This window comes from Nylanderia fulva, unplaced genomic scaffold, assembly GCF_048542155.1.
Source record: "Nylanderia fulva isolate GAGA-0341 unplaced genomic scaffold, ASM4854215v1 Scaffold41, whole genome shotgun sequence".
NCBI classification, from domain to species: Eukaryota; Metazoa; Arthropoda; class Insecta; order Hymenoptera; family Formicidae; genus Nylanderia; species Nylanderia fulva.
In genome coordinates, this window is record NW_028190488.1 from 1,169,598 (window position 1) to 1,187,995 (window position 18,398).

The 18,398-nt window shown below is 33.8% G+C and overlaps 2 protein-coding genes and 1 long non-coding RNA gene across 3 annotated transcripts in view; 2 read left to right on the forward strand and 1 right to left on the reverse strand.

Annotated features, from left to right (window-relative positions):
- The window catches only part of Ndf (Nucleosome-destabilizing factor), a 36,878-nt gene extending 21,434 nt beyond the window's left edge, over positions 1 to 15,444 (forward strand). The window contains exons 8-10 of the mRNA XM_029314275.2: positions 10,869 to 10,979; positions 11,111 to 11,555; positions 11,849 to 15,444. Of these exons, the coding sequence (XP_029170108.1) occupies positions 10,869 to 10,979; positions 11,111 to 11,555; positions 11,849 to 12,048 (756 nt within the window). The 3' untranslated portion in view covers positions 12,049 to 15,444. The remainder of the gene's footprint in view (positions 1 to 10,868; positions 10,980 to 11,110; positions 11,556 to 11,848) is intronic.
- LOC146721806 (uncharacterized) lies at positions 1,050 to 10,278 on the reverse strand. Its single transcript, XR_014925504.1, has 3 exons — positions 9,572 to 10,278; positions 3,526 to 3,639; positions 1,050 to 3,428 (listed from the first exon to the last, which is right to left on the reverse strand). It is a non-coding gene; the product is annotated as an uncharacterized LOC146721806 (long non-coding RNA).
- Positions 15,445 to 16,770: 1,326 nt separating the features above from the next.
- The window catches only part of lilli (AF4/FMR2 family member lilliputian), a 216,685-nt gene continuing 215,057 nt past the window's right edge, over positions 16,771 to 18,398 (forward strand). The window contains exon 1 of the mRNA XM_029314267.2: positions 16,771 to 17,074. The gene's annotated coding sequence lies outside the window, so the exon portion shown is untranslated. The remainder of the gene's footprint in view (positions 17,075 to 18,398) is intronic.

Sequence of the window (18,398 nt, forward strand, 5' to 3'; positions counted from 1 at the left end):
GCAAATGAAAATTTGTGATTACAAAGAGCATTATATGCTTAAATCAATCAAATAGCGTTCAAGAATAAAAATATACTTGAATCAAGGATTCCTTTTTTTCTGTGATCTCGATAACACAAAAGCTATCGATATTTATTCCTATCAGATGGACAGTCATGAACAAAGGACTTTTTCCTATGATTGAATTGCTGATTGAAAAAATAATTCGAAAAATTGTGAAGTAATATGCGTCATGTGATAATATCGCTCTTATTGAATCTAAGATTCGTGAAATTTCGGCACGTTATTATTTTTCGACACTTGATGCGAGTATTCAAATATTTTAGGAAGGAATATATGATGCATTTTCATTTCGTGAGGACATTACAAAAAGAAAGTGGAGAAAGGGCTTTGAAATATTCGACTGTGACAGTGAATGTGCCGGATCACTTGTCTAAACTGTCACGCATTGTTCGCCGATACGGCCTTGAGCATCAACCGTCATCGTCGTCGCTCTCGTCCTCGACGACATACATTTTCGGCTGAGCCACGATCTATAAAAGATGATCAGGTCGGGCGAGAAGTGCCGATGTAAAAGCCCAGCGTAAATTTACATCAAGTAGACATCATCGAGACGCTTTCGTGACTTTGCCAAGCGATGCTATTGTATATTGAAAAGAGAACTTGGATGCAACGAATATAAATTATATTATCATTTATTAATTATTATTTTAATAATAATTAGTAAATTATTATATTCCTTTGCATCCAAATTTTTTTAATATGCGTAGCATATTAAAATAATAATTTGCGAAATATTTTTAATGCTACTAATCTTGATCTTGATTCAGAATTTACCACTTTCTAAAGCGATATTATCAGACAATTTATTTTCTATTTCATATATAAATAATAACTTTACTGATATATATATATATATATATATATATATATATATATATATATCTTAATTGAAAGTTTCAACGTGTGTAGTACTAGATGATAATAAAATAATAGAGTAAAATAACTAATTATTGTTAAGTACTACACATCTTGAAATTTGTGGAAACTTAATGAAACATTTATCGAAGAAACCGTCATTAAAATTGTATAATAAATTCATTATACATTATAAAGGGAGATTCTTCTGCTGCCTAGTGTAGATAGTAATTTAGGGAGGGTTGAAAGATCGGTCGAGCAAACTAGACCACGGTTGTAAGTCAGTCAGCTTGAGAGAACGTGATCGCATACTCTTGTTACCTAATAATAAGATTGAGTCTGGCCTCGATTGGCAAAGTTTGGTAGGTTACGGGAAGGCCAACGTGAAAACTTGCTTCCCTCTCCGTTCTTGCCTGCACACGTCGTCGGTCATGGTCAGAGGGAGGCGGTGCCGAAGGGTAGGGTCATCTGCTTTTTCGCCCTCATCCCTCTATACGCGTTCCTCTCACGTGCACTATTTAGTAAAGACAGCCTTACTCTGCGCAAGCGACGTTCTTTTATGAGTTTTCTATTGATCTCGCCACGTCTTCGTCTTCTTTTTTGCGGCACGTGCATCGAAAATTGCAGAAGAGATCCCAAGTACCTCTAAATATAAAAAGGACTGTTCCATGGAAGAGATGCAATTTTGCAAAAGTATAATTTTAATTTTCTTATATTTGTGCGATATTTCTCCAAAAATATTTAAATAAATCGGGAGTGATCGTGTAAAATAAATGACAGATACTTTTCTAAAAAGAAAGAAAACCAAATTTTTATGTTCTTTCTAGATGATACGTGTGTATGCATTTTATTTATAAATTTCGTAAATAATTTCTAAATATAATTACCATGCAGTGTCTTGTTTATTTTGAGATCTGAAAATAGGAATAGAGCGATATGTAAGTACGAAAGGGGGGAATTTATTTCTGAATGATCGTGGCACTGTTTTTGTAAGTGCATTGTAGAGTTCATTCAGTATTGAAAGCACGTTTCTCCGAAAAATGAGGACGAAATCAATTTCTGCACGTGTTACGTAACGATATCGATGAGTAGTCGTTAGGTGGGAATCTCCTCGATGGAAAAGAGTGCATCGAGGAAATCGATTGCTTTTCTAGAAAGAATCTCATGAAAACCTCGTTCGCATGTACAATAAATCTCTTTTGTTGGAAAAGAGAATTACACGCGATGATCGGCATTGAGGCGGTTTGTTGCCGCACTATTCAGAACGTTAAAGTTCAATTGTACTCGGAGATTTCTCTCCGCCCTCATTATTTCTGACAAGCTGCTTATTTAGACATGGCATAAAATCATATGCATTCAGAAATTATGAAGTCAAAGCTGACGGAGCATGATTGATGTTGGCGAACGTTACCTGACAATATATATACTTTATTTTCTCTACGAAACCAATTTTAATTTTTTTTTAGTTGTCACGACATATAAATATAGACGACCCGTAGTATAGAATCTGAAAATGAATGTTTTAATTATATATGAACTCTCTTTTTAAAAAGTGCGAATCACCGACTGTGCGTGTAATCTCGTGTCTCCTTTACACCTCGCAGTTCGTGTAAAAAAAAATTCGTTACATAATGCAAGCATTGCGCTGGCAAAAGCAGGGTAGAAAGCTATCATCTTCATACACTCGTAAAGTGCGGAACCGACACACTTTCGTATACAGTGAGATCTCTTTAGAAGTCGGGGCAACAGCGGTCGCACGCTCGTGTAGGCCGTACCGAGTGCGAGGTATCGCGTTTCTACACTGTAAAAAATATGTAATGTTACATAAAAATCTGTAACATCACACTTACTATTCATGTAATTTTGCATATTTTTTATATTAAAAAATATGTAAAAGTACACTTATTTATATAAGTTTACATATTTTTTTACATAAAAAAATATGTAAAATTACACTTATATAAGTTTACATCTTTTTATATAAAATTACATTTAAAAAATGTAAAATTACGACAAAAATACGTAAAATTACATAAACAAGTGTAATTTTATATATTTTTTTACAGTGTAGTTGCACGCGAGTGTAACAAGACAAGGCATCGCGATTGTTATATGAAGAGAGAGATATGAAACGGCGGCGGTATAAAGGGTAGAGCTTGGTCGAAGTCGAGCGGAGCTCCCGATCAGCTGGGAGACGCACAACGTTGCCGCCTCGCGGGCGCATGACCCCCGGTTGCTGCGCTGAACGAATCCGCAGATCAATAGTGCCAAATCCGGCAACGTCGCAACTACCGTCGGCTCTTTATTTAAACGTGCCGGTCGCTCGACATGGATGCCGACCGCTTCCCTCGGCTTCTTTTCCCTCTCTCTTTCCTCTTGAGCTCCGCTCTATCGTTCTCCCCTCTTCTGATCTCTCTCTCTTGTTGTCTCCTCTTACTTCTTCGGGGTCTCTTAGCATTATTCTTCGCCTTCGGCATTTTGTCGATCTGACATTCTCGAAAGGTTCATTTCTAAAGGAGTGTATGGGCGTAGGAAAATCTTGTGTGAAAAGATAGCAATTGTTAATGAGTTACTTTCTCTAACTATTATACTCAGGGCTATAAATACCTTGGTGTTGGATATATAAACGCGCACGCAGGAAATCAGGGCTGCAGATACTGGCCGAGACCATTGCACCTGGGTGTTACCCTTAGATGAATTATTGTAACTCGTTATTGTGTTCTGTCGTGGTAGTTCAAAATAAATAAAATTGTTAATATTGGAGATTGATATGTCACACAAAAAGATCGACGATATTCATCATATCAGTTTAATGATATTTAAAGATATAATTGATAAGATAGAAAATTTAAAGATATAATTTGACGTGTGTGCGTGTATTATTAATCTTGGATGAGTTGCATGTATGAAATATTCAATTCGAAATCTTTACGCTCTGTTAAAACCAGTGAAAAAATACAACTACATTTTTCTAACTGCGTACGTTCTTTTTATGCATATATTATTTATTTTACATTATATTATTCTCTCAAAACTTGAATATATCCTGCACCTAATATGCTTTCTCGAGTCGTCGCCAAATTGAGAATGGAAAGCATACGTGGGCGATTATACTTCGACATTGAACCTTAACAATGCGAAGTGCGACATTGTTTTTGCTTATTCAAGAGCCGATTGTTTATTTAACTTCTGGTGGGTTGATGATAAAGTAGCATGAAGGATTCCATCCGCGGAAAGGTGAAAACAAGAAAGTCTCTTAGTTAGACTACTTTCACGCTAATATGACTGATTGCTTTCGCTTTCTTCATCTCCTAACAATAAAAAAAACTTGCTATAGGCAAATCGATCTCGATAAAAGTAGCCTTCCTAATTATACCGATGCAATCTCGTTGTTTTCCAAGACTCCAACTGCACCAACTCGTTCCACCCACAAGTATTCCGCTGTTGAATTTAAATGTAATCGGATATGCTTGCATTGCAAATTTCTTTCAGTTCACCCGTAAAAATATTATGTAATTATACATTCATTTTCATAGTATGCAAAATATTTTAAAATGTTACATTTATCGGTTTAAAATTTGCTTCATGAAGCCTCGATCAATCTCTACTTTCTATATATATATATTTTTTTATGAATTTTTACGCTCTATGAAATCCTCATAGTTTCAATTTAAAAAATTTTTTTACCTACGAACATTTTTAAGCAATTCATTCGAGTGTCCCATCCTCTGATAATTTTATCGTTTTTGTCTACTCGGTCATTTATGCCAGACCTTTGAAGCGGTTTTACAGGCGGCTTGCTAATTATCCCGCTGTTTAACATAGCTCGTTGCTTTTCCTTTCTTCTTGCCTATCAGGCACATTCATATCAAAGTTGGTATCATCAGTTGGATCGAATTAATCGCAGAGCGGATAAGTTTCCGCTCGGTTTTGTCTCCAATTGCACCGGAGAAAATCAAAAGTGCGCTGTTTGCGTGACAATCAGCACTTTTGCATGACGAAACAATGATGAAGAGATCCGTATCTCGAATATATCAAAGAAATGCATTACTCGCAACTGTTGGCTTTCGCGTAATTTTACATAAGCATGCACGACGGAATGATATTTAATTAAATGCATGACACCGTATATGCGATCACGTGCGCGCGTGTGCATTCAATTTGTATCTTTTGCCGTCAATCAAAGCTACTTTATGCAACGAATGAAACAATTTGATTATCGGCGGATCGATATTTATAGATATAGGGACATAAATTTAATTTTACGCTTCTAACTCTTTGTCTAACATTCTAAACATTATTGCAGAATTTTATTTTTTTAATTATTTTTTCCTTTATTGCATTTTTTGTATGAATGGTATCAAGAAATACATAAGCACTTTTAATTAATAGATTTCCCAATTTTTTTTAAGCCTTTTTTTTAATCTAAAATACAAAATCGCGATATCCATCTCTTTTCTCTTTCTCAACAATATCGTGTTTCGATAGTCTTTTAAATTATTCCGCTTTCATTGGAAATATGTGAGTATTCCACAATTACGATAGCTCGGCTAGTTATATCGATTCCTCCTTGAACCGAGAAAGAAAGGATTATTTATTGATAAAAAAAAAAGAATAGATTTCTCTTTTTTGTTAATTAAACAGAATTACTTAATTTGTAAATTTTATCCAAGAGCCTTTCACGCCAAATGCAATTATCATATCTTACGTTGTCAGGAGAGAGCTTAATTCGAACTGTGATAAACGATGTAATATATCGAAATGTAAAATATAAATCACAATGGCGTTAAACAAGGTATTGAAATTTTAAGTTTGATTACATGTTTGTTGTTTTTCCTTATGAAAAAATGATCTCGATATGCTATCATAATATTTGAACTTTTGTCATGTGCTGGGAGTAGTCTTGTATGCGTATGAAAATTCGATGCAGGTAATTGTAACAGCAATCTAATTGATAAATATTTTGCTTGCTTTGATGAAGAGTTACGTTGACATTTGCGGAGATGTTGCAAGTGCATAATAGGTACGAGCGGCAAATAGTATTGTTCACTCGTCGATTATTAATGCAAACGCCAAATCGTCAACATGAACGTCAAACGAGTTCACCCACGCGTGTTATGTAGGCCAGCCATTTCTTTTTCACTTTTATATCACATTTATACGAAGTGTTTCTAAACAAAGTTATGTAATATTTATGCAAAGTGAGCTGAAACCATTAAGAATCGTATCTCCTTCCCTAATCTGTATTCAATGCAGTTTACATAAAGATAATTAGAGTTCATTGTATATTCAATGAATAATTAAATATGTATATCTAACAATGTTTTTGCATATATTGCTAAAATAAAAAACATGAAACAAAAAATAACAAAAAATATAGTAGAAAATTAAAAATATATATGAGAATATGGACTCGTCTTATATGAGAATATCTCACCTACACATAAATTTTGCAAAAATAAACTCCGTAAATCAGTATAAGTACACAAATATATACAGTTATCAGCGAGGTTATCAGTTATCACACATAATTCAATTTTTATTGATGCTACCTTTTCGAAATAAAATTTATATTGCATTTTATGTCCACAAAGGGGTTTATTTAAAATCACTATCTGTACTATTTTTTTTACGCTCTTTCATAATTTTACATAATTCTCTTAAAATAGCAAATGCCCAAAAAAACTCAATACATTTTATCGTCAGGGTTATCAAGTTTTGAATGATTAAGCGAAAGTCGACATCACAATGTGTTATATAGCGACAAGAAATGCAAAGGCGCATTTGTGCGCAGTGACGTTTGTCTAAAAAATCATTGGATTTCTTCGTGGAAGGCGTACAAGTTGCCCAAGTTGATTCAAGGTTGAATAACACAACATTACCTTGTCGTGTAACTTATCGTGACCGTCTCTGTCAGTTCTTTTTATTTATTTGATTGCCGAGTCACTTGTTTTTTTTGTGTGTTCTGACATTTTGCGTTATGAGATTCGTCGTTTATTTGCAAAATTAATTTTCGTGGAATTTATGCAGCAGAATAATCATCTTACGTAATCGTGCTCTAGCACAATCTTTTCGATGCGGATTAAATAATATAATTTTAATGAAATTTAAAAAGATTTGAAAATTTTGTTTTACATCGTACACATTTTCTCTGATTTAATTTTTATGTTTCCTGTAATTTATTTTTATTTCATTTTTTAATTTTGATTTAATTATATATTTGATTACGGTTATTACTTTTAGCTTTCATAAAAAACTACTTACATCGATAAAACAAATTAATCAGCAATTTCCTATCGAAGAAAAAAAATAGCCCAGATTGATTTTTAAGATTCATTTATTGAATACGCGATGTAGAAATGATGAAAGAATTGGTTTCCTGTTTTCGTATGAAGATTCGTAAAATAACGAGAATTCGACGTTATTAACTTGGACACTTTTGTAACGATTCCGTCTTCATCAAATTAGACTAATGTATATCTCTTGTTCCTGACATGCGCTCGAATCGAAAATATTTGCCCTCTTGAAATATTTTTGAAAGTCATGTGATAAACATGTTGCCAAGCAATCGAATAGATACCTGTATCAACTGCTCGCCAAGATGCTAATGATAAAACTTAATTTAGTAACAAATTCCACAGCTCTGTTTCAACCGGATTTTAACATTTATACATATGCAACGTCAAGAATAAACTCTGCGAATTTTAATACTATGAATTCTAATGGCAAAAATTTAATGGAACGATGCCAATTTATATTATGACTTTTATTTTCAAGAAATATTTTTAAGTAAAATTTAAATGTTATAAAATCAAAATTCTGTTTAAAAGTAATTCTCTACTTTGGTTTAGTTACAATTTCTTGCTGCATCTTGGTGCATCAATATGTCTTCATTAAGGAAGTCTCAATTCTAAATTGTTGCGAAACAAGCATTAAAATTCACCCGTTTTGAAACGCCCTATATGTCTATTGTGTGGTTATGCACGTCGTGTGGGTGGTAAATTGTAGGAAGAGAAGGCTCGATTGCTTTATGCTGTATGGTGATACACGTCATCCAGAAAGAAAGACTGGGAGGGACGGTTCTTTGACCATTAATCGCTTAGCGCTATTCCTAGTTTGCTCGTTCAAAGCTTCTTCCAGCTTAACGCAATAACGACGAAGTCGTGTCGAATCTCAAATGAGCACGTAATAAACTTTACAACGTGTACGAACCTTGTATTATTATCTACAAAATTTATTTAAACATATTCTGTTTGTATTCCATTACAAAATATTTGTTAATGAAAAAAAAACAAAAAAAAAAAAACGAAAACGTTACTAGAAAGAAAAGAGAGACATTCAGTAAAACAATTAAAATTGTAATACAGTCATTAACATATCATTATAATGAATTGTGCATGAAAACGCGTTAGATTTCAATATTGTATTTTTAAGATCATTGCTGAATATTCATAAATTTCAATTTGTATATGAATATTTTCATTTCATTTCAATTAAATCATCATTCTCATCGTTGGGCACGAAATGTCATTACAAATTCTTTTCGGGGAAAGCTTCCAAAATTACATAAATAGATATCAAGTTAGTCAAAAGATTGTCTTACGGGGATGACAACATCGTCCAAGAAAAATCCAAGTTCTTCCCTCGGTGTTTCTATAAGTACACCGGACAAGAATAAAGCGGAAGTGCGTCACGTCACGGCCGAACGTAACTTTCGAAGTAGACCGTGACGGGCGGGATGTTACTTTATATACTTTATATACAAAGCTTTCCGATAATTCCGACGAAAGCAGCGGAAAACTTGCTTCGTGAGAAGAGTTAGAGAAAGATGCGAAAACAAACGGAACGAACGAGAAACAAATTGGAAAACAAAATCTCACTTTCGTGAAATTTTGTTTATCGAGACCCTCTTGTTTATCGCGTTATGCTTCATCTAATCTAACATGTTTTATTAGGCGCATTACTGGAGGTCGTAAACACGCGAATTAACGCGACCTATTTTCCTTTTCGACTCGTCGATACAGAACACTTGCGCTTTGTTTCTCTTTTCCTCTCTCGTAATAACATACACCGGATGAGATAAAGATTCGTAGATAGGACATGCTGGTACCATATAACGTACACAAGTCTTCTTATAACGTGCGTGTAACAAATACCCGTGCGCTTTGTTTCAGTCTATATAATATATATATGAACTTAGAAATATTACATAATATTATATCAGTTTTGTATTAAACGTATGAAAGATAACATGCTCTTGATTACACAATCGATGTTATTTGATATAACATTTTTTAAGCCGTTTGATAAGAATACACATATTTAATGTACATGTGATAAGAATATAATGCATGTCATTAAAGTAGAATGTTGAAAAATTTTATATGACTTTAAAAATGTGTAGGAATACATAGAAATGCAAATTTTGACGATTTTGAAGAAGCATTTTTGAGGAATGCGTTTAAAAACAATCTTCAAACTTATTAGATAATTGTGACGTCTAAATGAATTTAACTTTTTGTAATGTAATATTATTTCGAAAATAACTTCAGACTGATAAATTTAGAATTACACACAAAATATGAAACCTTGAAAGTTTCAAGATTGTTGATTACAATATGTTTAAAACCATGTGAAGAAATTTTATACATACCTTTAAATTGAAGAGACATTCAAGTATTGTGTTTCTAATGACTCAGCTTGTGTAATTTACTTCGAGATAATTGAAGTTGAACATTGATTCTTTCAGAGAGTCGCGATACAACAATATTGTCCGAATATATGTACTTTTGTGTGGAAAACACACGAAAGATACGGTTTTTTAGTCACGTCGATCGTTAAATTTTTGGAATAAGCTATTTATGACTCTTTAGCAACTATTAAGAAGAATGAGTGTTTGCGAATAAATTAGATAAATTCCGAGAACGACAAAATTCGCCAGTATATTTCGAGAAAAACGCCAACGTTACATCACAATAGCCAGGCCACGTGACGAAATAAATTCGACGACGTAGTTACGGTGAATCGCGTGTTTTGTCGTCGACCTCGTCCTGGATGGAAAAGCGATCGCGAGAAAAGAAAATTCCAAGTCGTTTGAGCAACGTGAAGACGCTAAAATGGCTAATGGCTGGCCGTTCATTTTCGTCACGGTCGAGATAAAAGGAAAAAATACTGCCGAGTTTCCCCCATTGAATCGCGATACACGTCTCGCGCTCGTAATATATCGCTGAAAGAGAAAAATCCCGTACACGAGAACGAATTCTGTAACGGGTATCCGCAATCGACGCGACGTGCAGGAAACTCTTTTGAGCAACAATGGCGTCGTTTGCTGATGTGGCCGGCGTTCCGGGAACGCTTCGACGAGACGGCATCGCATGACGAACGGAGTGACGCGATGGCGCCCGGCTCCTCGTCGTGCCGCCATCTGTCGGCGATAGTTCGTATTAGTTGTGACTGAGTTGTTTCACGACAGATGGCGCTAGGATGTTAAATTTTGATATTAAAACAATGCTGCTAAAAATTGGTGTCACTATAAAATAAAATATCAATTTTATATTATAATATGAATCATTATATTAATTATACATATGTAATTAAAAATAGGGATATAAATATATAAAATTAATATTATATAATATATATATATATATATATATAATATAAAAATTAATATTTATGAAATTATAATTGAATTATAATTAAATACTATAAAGTATAGAGATATTTGTATAAATAACGATAAATTCAGCTTACAATATGCTATTAATAAATGGAAAAAATGCTGTTAAATAAATATAAAAAATATTTTATAATTGAATTTTGTATAGTATCTGCTTAAATATAGATAAATTATATTTTATTTTCTCAGTTTTTATCTATATCTTTGCTAGATTTTATGTAAATGATTGAAAGGTCAATAAATTATTCTATATATTATCTATCTTTTGCAGTGTGCAGATTTTGTCAAGGCAGGAGCAGAGCAAGGTTTAACGCCATCGGATGTTGTGTTAGCAGCTGACATCACCTTTTCTTGTGTAGCTGACCCACAGGCTGCCAAGGATGTAAGTGTCGGCAAAGTTTTACAATTCTTTATGAATAATAATCCATCTTCTTCAATATTATAGTTTCTATTAAACTAGTAGGATAGAATTAAATGTTTAACAAATGTGTATTAAATAAATGCTTTTTCCAGATGGTATTTGGCAATTGCGGTGTACTAACAGAGATATCTCCTGACAAGAGCTATGTCGAGATGACCGGAATTGATGCGGAAACATCTCAAGATATTGCTGAAGCTATAAACGGCAAGGGTGGTCGTTATTTAGAGGCACAAGTGCAAGGAAGTAAAACGCAGGCGCAGGAAGGTACCCTGGTGATTCTTGCAGCTGGAGATCGGTCGCTGTTTGATGAATGTCAGTCTTGTTTCGAGGCTATGGGCAAGAATAGCTTCTACCTTGGTGAAGTCGGAAATGCTTCCAAGATGAATCTCGTGCTTCAATTAATGGCTGGTGTGACTTTGGCAGCTCTAGCCGAAAGTATGGCACTTGCAGATCGTGCTGGACTTCAACAGAAGGACGTTCTGGAAGTCTTGGAATTGACATCTTTGGCATGTCCAGCAATTCTCGATAAGGGCAAAGGTAGATGTCTGGATCACAACAATTTTACTTATATTTATATTAACCTTCAATTGGTTAAATAATAATATGCACCTTTCTAAGAAATATAAAAGCAGATAAAATTTTAATTTTAATTATTTTAATATTTCTATAAAAATAATACTAATAAAATTGTAATTTTAATATACTATAGTTCCAATAGTTATATAATATATTATATATCTTGGAATTTTCTTAATTAAACTGGTTGAAAGTTAGTAAAATTGCTTATAGAACTTGCAATTAACTTGTTATTTGTAATATTGTGCTTGTAGCAATCATCGAGGGCGGTTTTCCTACCCAGTTACCGCTGCAACATATGCAAAAGGACCTGAGACTGTCTCTAGGTATGAGTGATCAACTAGAGCAACCTTTACCGTTGGCCGCTGCGGCGAACGAAGTGTACAAGCATGCTAAACGTCTCGGATATGGTGAACATGATGCTTCGGCCGTTTATATCAGGGCTAGGTTCTAACGCAACATAGGTTTCATGTTGTCACCGAGCTTCGCTATACCGTATTTATTGCGATACCTGACGTTATTTCCCGCCGCTAACTGAGGAAAGAGAGAGAGAAAAAAGAAAGGGTGAGAATTGATTCTTCAACAAGATACTCGACCTAGTGTAGGTCGATTTAAAAATACACGTCGTTATATTTGTGCGTACGTTTGCAAAATTTTAAAGAACTCATTGAAAATGAAGTAAAAAAGAAAAAAAAGCAAAAGTTTTGTCGACGCGCGTTGAGAAGAAAAATGTTAGACCTTTTTAATCTTATTCTAAGTCACGACAATGATGAGTTTCAATACTAATTATATAGTAATACTCTATTTCTTGTGACATGTCATAGCGTAATAGTTCTCTACGTATTTCTCAATTAGAGAAACATTTTTCTTCGTTCGCGAATGAAGGTATAGCATCGGTTTAACGATCGAACTCCCGAGTCGCGTCTCGACTTCGATTGCGCGCGAGATCCAATTGTTTGCGCGCCTGATCCAATCATTTTAGTTTCAAGAGATTCGGGACGTGTCGAAAATATGTGCCTTACGATATCGATTGAAGAAAGGCGTTAAGCGAAACGGGGATTGCGAAAATTTTGAAAGTCGCAGTTGATAATGAACAACACATTGTATCGGCGTGAGATTGATCGACAGACAGACTGACCGACTACAATATGACGATAATAAGCAAGGCGTTAATGACAATAGTCCCAGGAAAGTTTAGAAAACAATGCATGTTTTATGTGATGCAATTGATTTAAATTGCAACAATGATTATACGATGATATCTTGGAAACATCCGTCAATTGGAACAATTGCATAACAACAAGAGGACTGATCCTTATTCGTATACTTTCGTCTTCTTCATGATCTACATATTCTAACGTTAAACAATAACTTTTAACACATTATTTCATAGACGCACTTTTATTTTGTAGATCTCGAGTTTTTATTTCGCACTCCGTACAACGAACAGTAAAAGTGCACTGTGTTATTCTAATTGTGCTGATCGTTTATCCATGGATTAGCACATCAAATAACAAATTTGATCATTTGCATTACATCGCATTAGTGTATGTTAAAAATAATTATTTATATATAAATACAATATAACTACAAAGGTATAAGTTTTTTTTTTTTAATGAAATCAATTAACACAGGTTATAACCAAATATCTTTTATAACATTAAATATTATATTATTCAAAATATGTATATTATTGATTTATGCATTTAAATAGTTTTATTATAACACCTTTTGTACACAAACGCGATGTAGTACGCGATCAAATTCGCTATATAAAGTAGTTAGTTACTTTTTTCTAGAGATATATATTGGATTTCTCAAAGATAAACTACATCAGACAGCACACTACTGTCATCGAGTTCCCTGCGAAAGAATCATTTTGACATACATATAATTATAGAATTTAATGGAGAATTCAATTTAAATTTAAATGATAAATAAAAGAGCAAGTGCTTGATAAATCTGCTTACTTTTACTGATGCTGTTAATTAATTAACAAGTAAATAAACAACATTTTATATCTTATTGAAATACAAAAAATATGATTTGCAAATAATGTATAGAAAATATAATTTAAAATATTTTATCAATAGCAATATTTTTTCAAAAATTTGGCTTTTGATAGTACACTGAAAAAAAATAAATTATTCAAATAAATATTTATGTCAATACTACATTGTACATCCTTTTTCAAACTAATAATATTGATCTGCTGTGAAAAAATATTTATTTGGTATAAGAAATCCTTTTTCAAAATAGATAAATATTTATTTGTTTCAAACAAATGTGTAAATGGAACGATTCAAGTAAATATTTGAATTTAATAGTTTTTTTTTTCAGTGTAGTAGAAATTTAAATTGTATATCTTACAATACTTTGTACTATATTCTATCATTCCACAGTTAAAAAGTTCAACCCAATCTCGTAATCAACATAATAAATTGAACATAATAAAATTTGATTTGCTAATAAAAGATATATTGATGAATACTTGCGGATCACTTTCCCAAACCTTAATTTATTTAGTACACCGTAGTTTATTTCCATATAAAAGTATCGCGTGTTCGACGCACATCGACTTCTCGGAACAGTCCTTACTACGATAAAGTATCCCATTCTTTCGTACGATCGTACAATCTACGCGAGGAGAGGATCCTTCTGACGACAAGGAAGGAAGGAAGTGAGTGAGTGGAGGAGCGCTTCCGTTTTCCCAGGACGATCGTGCGATTCTTACGGGTGACACGTGACGAAGTCGAGAACGATCGGAAAGTCGCAAATTGGCTTGCGGAGGAGACCTGCGGTCAAGAAAAATGTACGAATTTCCTCCGACCTTTTTAAACATATGTGAGAAAGGCGACACCATTGATGTTTTAAGGAAAAACGTAAAATGAATTTCTGCATCAAGTAAATTTGTGCCTCGTTTTTTCGTCAATCGTTATTTTGTGTGAATTTTTCTTCCTAGGAAGATAAAACTCTAGCGATCAATGGTTTTTTAAAGGAATTAGAAGCTATAAAAATTAAAGATTGTTATTCTTGATAATTATTCGAGATTTTCTTCCAAATTGTTGTTTATACTATCCTTTTGATATAGAAATTCTTCATCTTTAGATATAGAAATTGTAGAATTTATGTTTAATTGTTAATCTGCGTGAAAATTATAGTTTTTTAAAACGGAATACTTAGCGATTCTAAACGTTTAGGAAGGAACACGTTAAACAAGAGACTAAAAATATATTCGTGTTCTAAGCAGGAAACCTAAGGAGAGTTATTTGTATAGATTATCCGTTTCCAGGTTTGTGTTTTCTTCTCAAATAACCCTCTAGGTTATCTGCTTATTCGTCTGTGACAGATATTTCACGAAGTCGAACGGAAAATCGTGTCGTACCCTTGACAAGGTCTCAAATTTGTGCGAATAAGGAGCATGTGCGGGAAATTTCGTAGTGTATAGCTGAAATAAAAATGGCTTAGCGCCATATCACGTACGACAACATGTAATTAGATATGTACACACAATCACCAGTTAAATAAATAAATAACATTATAAAGAAAAAAAATTGTATGCGCGTATATATAAGTCGTAACTGGCGTGTGGGATGTATGTATGGAGATAGAAGAAAAGATATATATTAAATATTCTACAGCATAAAAGAAAAAAAATATATATATACATGTAATTAATAAATATTAAGTTTACTAAAAAGAAAAAAAAATGAAAATAATAATGGAAGAAATTAGCGTGAGTGCGAACGAATGAATGGAAGACATCATATGCACGTTACGTCGATACAGACATTATATGTTTTGTCACGGATACAATGGTTTTTGAATAAATATCTATTTGAACTATGAATTTAATCTGTTCTCTCTTCTCCCCCTGAATTAAAATTTCTTCTTTATATCTATTATTTTTGAGCTTTCTGAATTATCTGTTTTATACATATATCATGCGTCATTTTTTTAGTCCTTCTTTTCCTCTTTTCTAGACAATAAATTTATTAAATATCGTTATTAATTAATAAACGTACACTTACTTACCTTTTACATTTGATAATATCTATATTTTTAATTCGAGATATGTATTTTATTATTTATTTTAAATAAATTATTCAAATTCTTTAGATGATATATATATTATATATAAAGCATTTTATACTTTATATTTTCAGCTTTTTCTAGATACAATTTTTTATTGTAGTATTTCAAAAATATCTTTATCCAGTTTTATATTTTTGTCTTTTCCTTCGATAAAATAAAAAAGTGGTGTGTGCATAATTCAGAAAAACTTCATTCTTCATTATCTTTTCTATTATTCGTTATACAACTCTTAAATAAGTAATGATTAAAATGTCTTGTTAATATAATAAGTCTGCTAAAGTCTGAAAACTGAAATCAAGAAACTATTTCTTGTGCACATCTGTGTATAATTTATATATTTCAATTTATCCATTTAAATTAAAAATTATATTATCATTCTCTGTTATATAAAGATAATCTCTAAAAAGTGTGAGATGTCTATCTATAAGCATTGTTAAGAAAGATACATTTTTTATATTAAAATATTAATGATCATTAAAACTTCAAATTATTCTTGCTTCGTTATTGAAAGAATATAAAGTAAATAAATACAAGAGTATACACTACAAGAAGAAGAATCCTGAAAATGTTCGTTGAATTAATATGCTAACATTACAGAATATTCCTGAAATCTTTTGATTTATTGAGCATTGTATCAATGTTATATTTTAATTTCAAGATTTCTGATAAAAGTTTCTCTTTTTTTAAAAGAGATAAATGATCGAAATTACATATGATATTTTCAACAAATGTTATCTCGCGTCTCGGGAAAAATACAGCTGTCTGCCATGTTTGATCATGATTTTTTAATCGAACGAAACTTCTTGTCATATCTCTATTTATCTATTTCAAAGAAAGATATCGAATACTTTCTAGTATCGGGAGATTATCGATGACCATCTAGCTCAATTTACACGCACGCACGCGCACACGCAAAGAGCGACAAACGTCTCGACACACACACACACAGATAGGACGGTCGTATCTGTGCGCGTCGCGTGGTGGGGGTAATGACGCGAAGGAGGGGAGCAGTCGTGGTCGTGACGTAGCACGCAGCGCGCTCGGCAGTAGAGCGGGGAAGCGGGGAGGGGACGCATCGCCGCTGTCAGATGACACCTGTGGCTCGACCCCCACGATCAGTCCATCCGCGACCGTACACGCGCTGCTCTACTGTGTTGTTTTTATGCGTCCTCTCGCTTACGCGCACGAATACATCTATACACGTGACGCAGTCGCGTACGCACGTACTCCTGCCAGAGTGTACGCGTACATACGCATCGATATTGTGCGTCATAACGAGTGCACATATACATACAAGACTTGTCGCCCCACGTGCAATATCAATGTCAATTGTCATCGATCGATGTAGCGGTATCGAGGAGTGGAAAGCCCAGCGGAAAGAAACGGTATTTATTTCATATACATACATACATATATATATATATATATATATATATTGTACATATTATTGTGTCTGGCACGGGGTTCGAACCGCTGTGAAGTTGCCGAGTTTGAAATTCGGTGCCACTAGCACGCAAAAAAATTACATGGCCTCCTATATTTATCTGTGTCAATAGTAAAGTTTTCTCTCTCTTTCTCTTTCACACTATGTACTTATCGTGTCGTTATATTACTACCACTACTACTAACATTGGATAAACATTGGAGTTTCCGACTTAAAACAAGTTTGGTTCGCTCGAGAGAGCGATTAACAATGTCATAGTTTTGCCCGAGTTGTAAGTTAAAATGAAATTAACACTAACGTAGAATTAGGTTAGGTTTAATTCTTGCCAATTAATTTTCGGAGCGACGTAAAACTTTGCCTCGTTCTGAAAATAGGTTTCAACGACTCATATAAGTTTTCGTTGTGAAATCAGTTTCGTTGTCAAGAATAAAAAGCATAAGAATCGAATTTTTGCGTGTCCGCGGAAGAATGACCTTGTCACGATTTTAAGATCGCGCGAGCAGTATCGTCGTGAATAAACATGAAGGTTATTCTCGTACATCAAAGGTTTACTTTCGTGTGTCTTTCGGGAATTATTTTCGTCTTCGAAAATTTCGGAGCTCATCGCCGATTTCGATCTTCGCGAGAGATCAAGAGTGGGAGAAGAGGCGCGCTTCGTCGTTTCTGTTGTCAACAGCTGCGATTATCGCGGAGGCCCGAAAGTGGCCGATCGTCGCGGATACGCTGCGCCGAGTCGAGGCCGATCGACGCCGCATGTAGATCCTAGGAACAAGGTCGTCGATGTGGAGCGTTACTTTCTAGACGGCGCGGCGTTTCCGACGCAACCAAGAATTACCGAGAATCGTCCTCATCGCGAAAATGCTGCGTGTCATGCGCGCGTGTTTGGAACCTGTACGCGAATATATATATATATATATATATGTATATGCATGTATATGTGTCGTTGGGAATTGGCGGGAATGCGTGGATGTCACTGTTGGACGAGATAATACTCGCTCAAACGTTTGCTCGCTCAATTATTTCCGGCTTCGCGGTTTGGCCAAGTTTATTACTTGAAACGGTCTGAATATATTTCTGTCAAAATCACCAGAGATCATGATAATGTTTTGTGGCGATTTAGCAATTTGTTACGGCACAATATTAGCGAAAATTATTTGATTTATGCAAATAAATCTCTTAAATATTTCATATTTCTTGGATGTTCCATCGCATCACATGCAGAATAGAATAAATACGCAATTTCAAAAATATTTATTTTGGATATT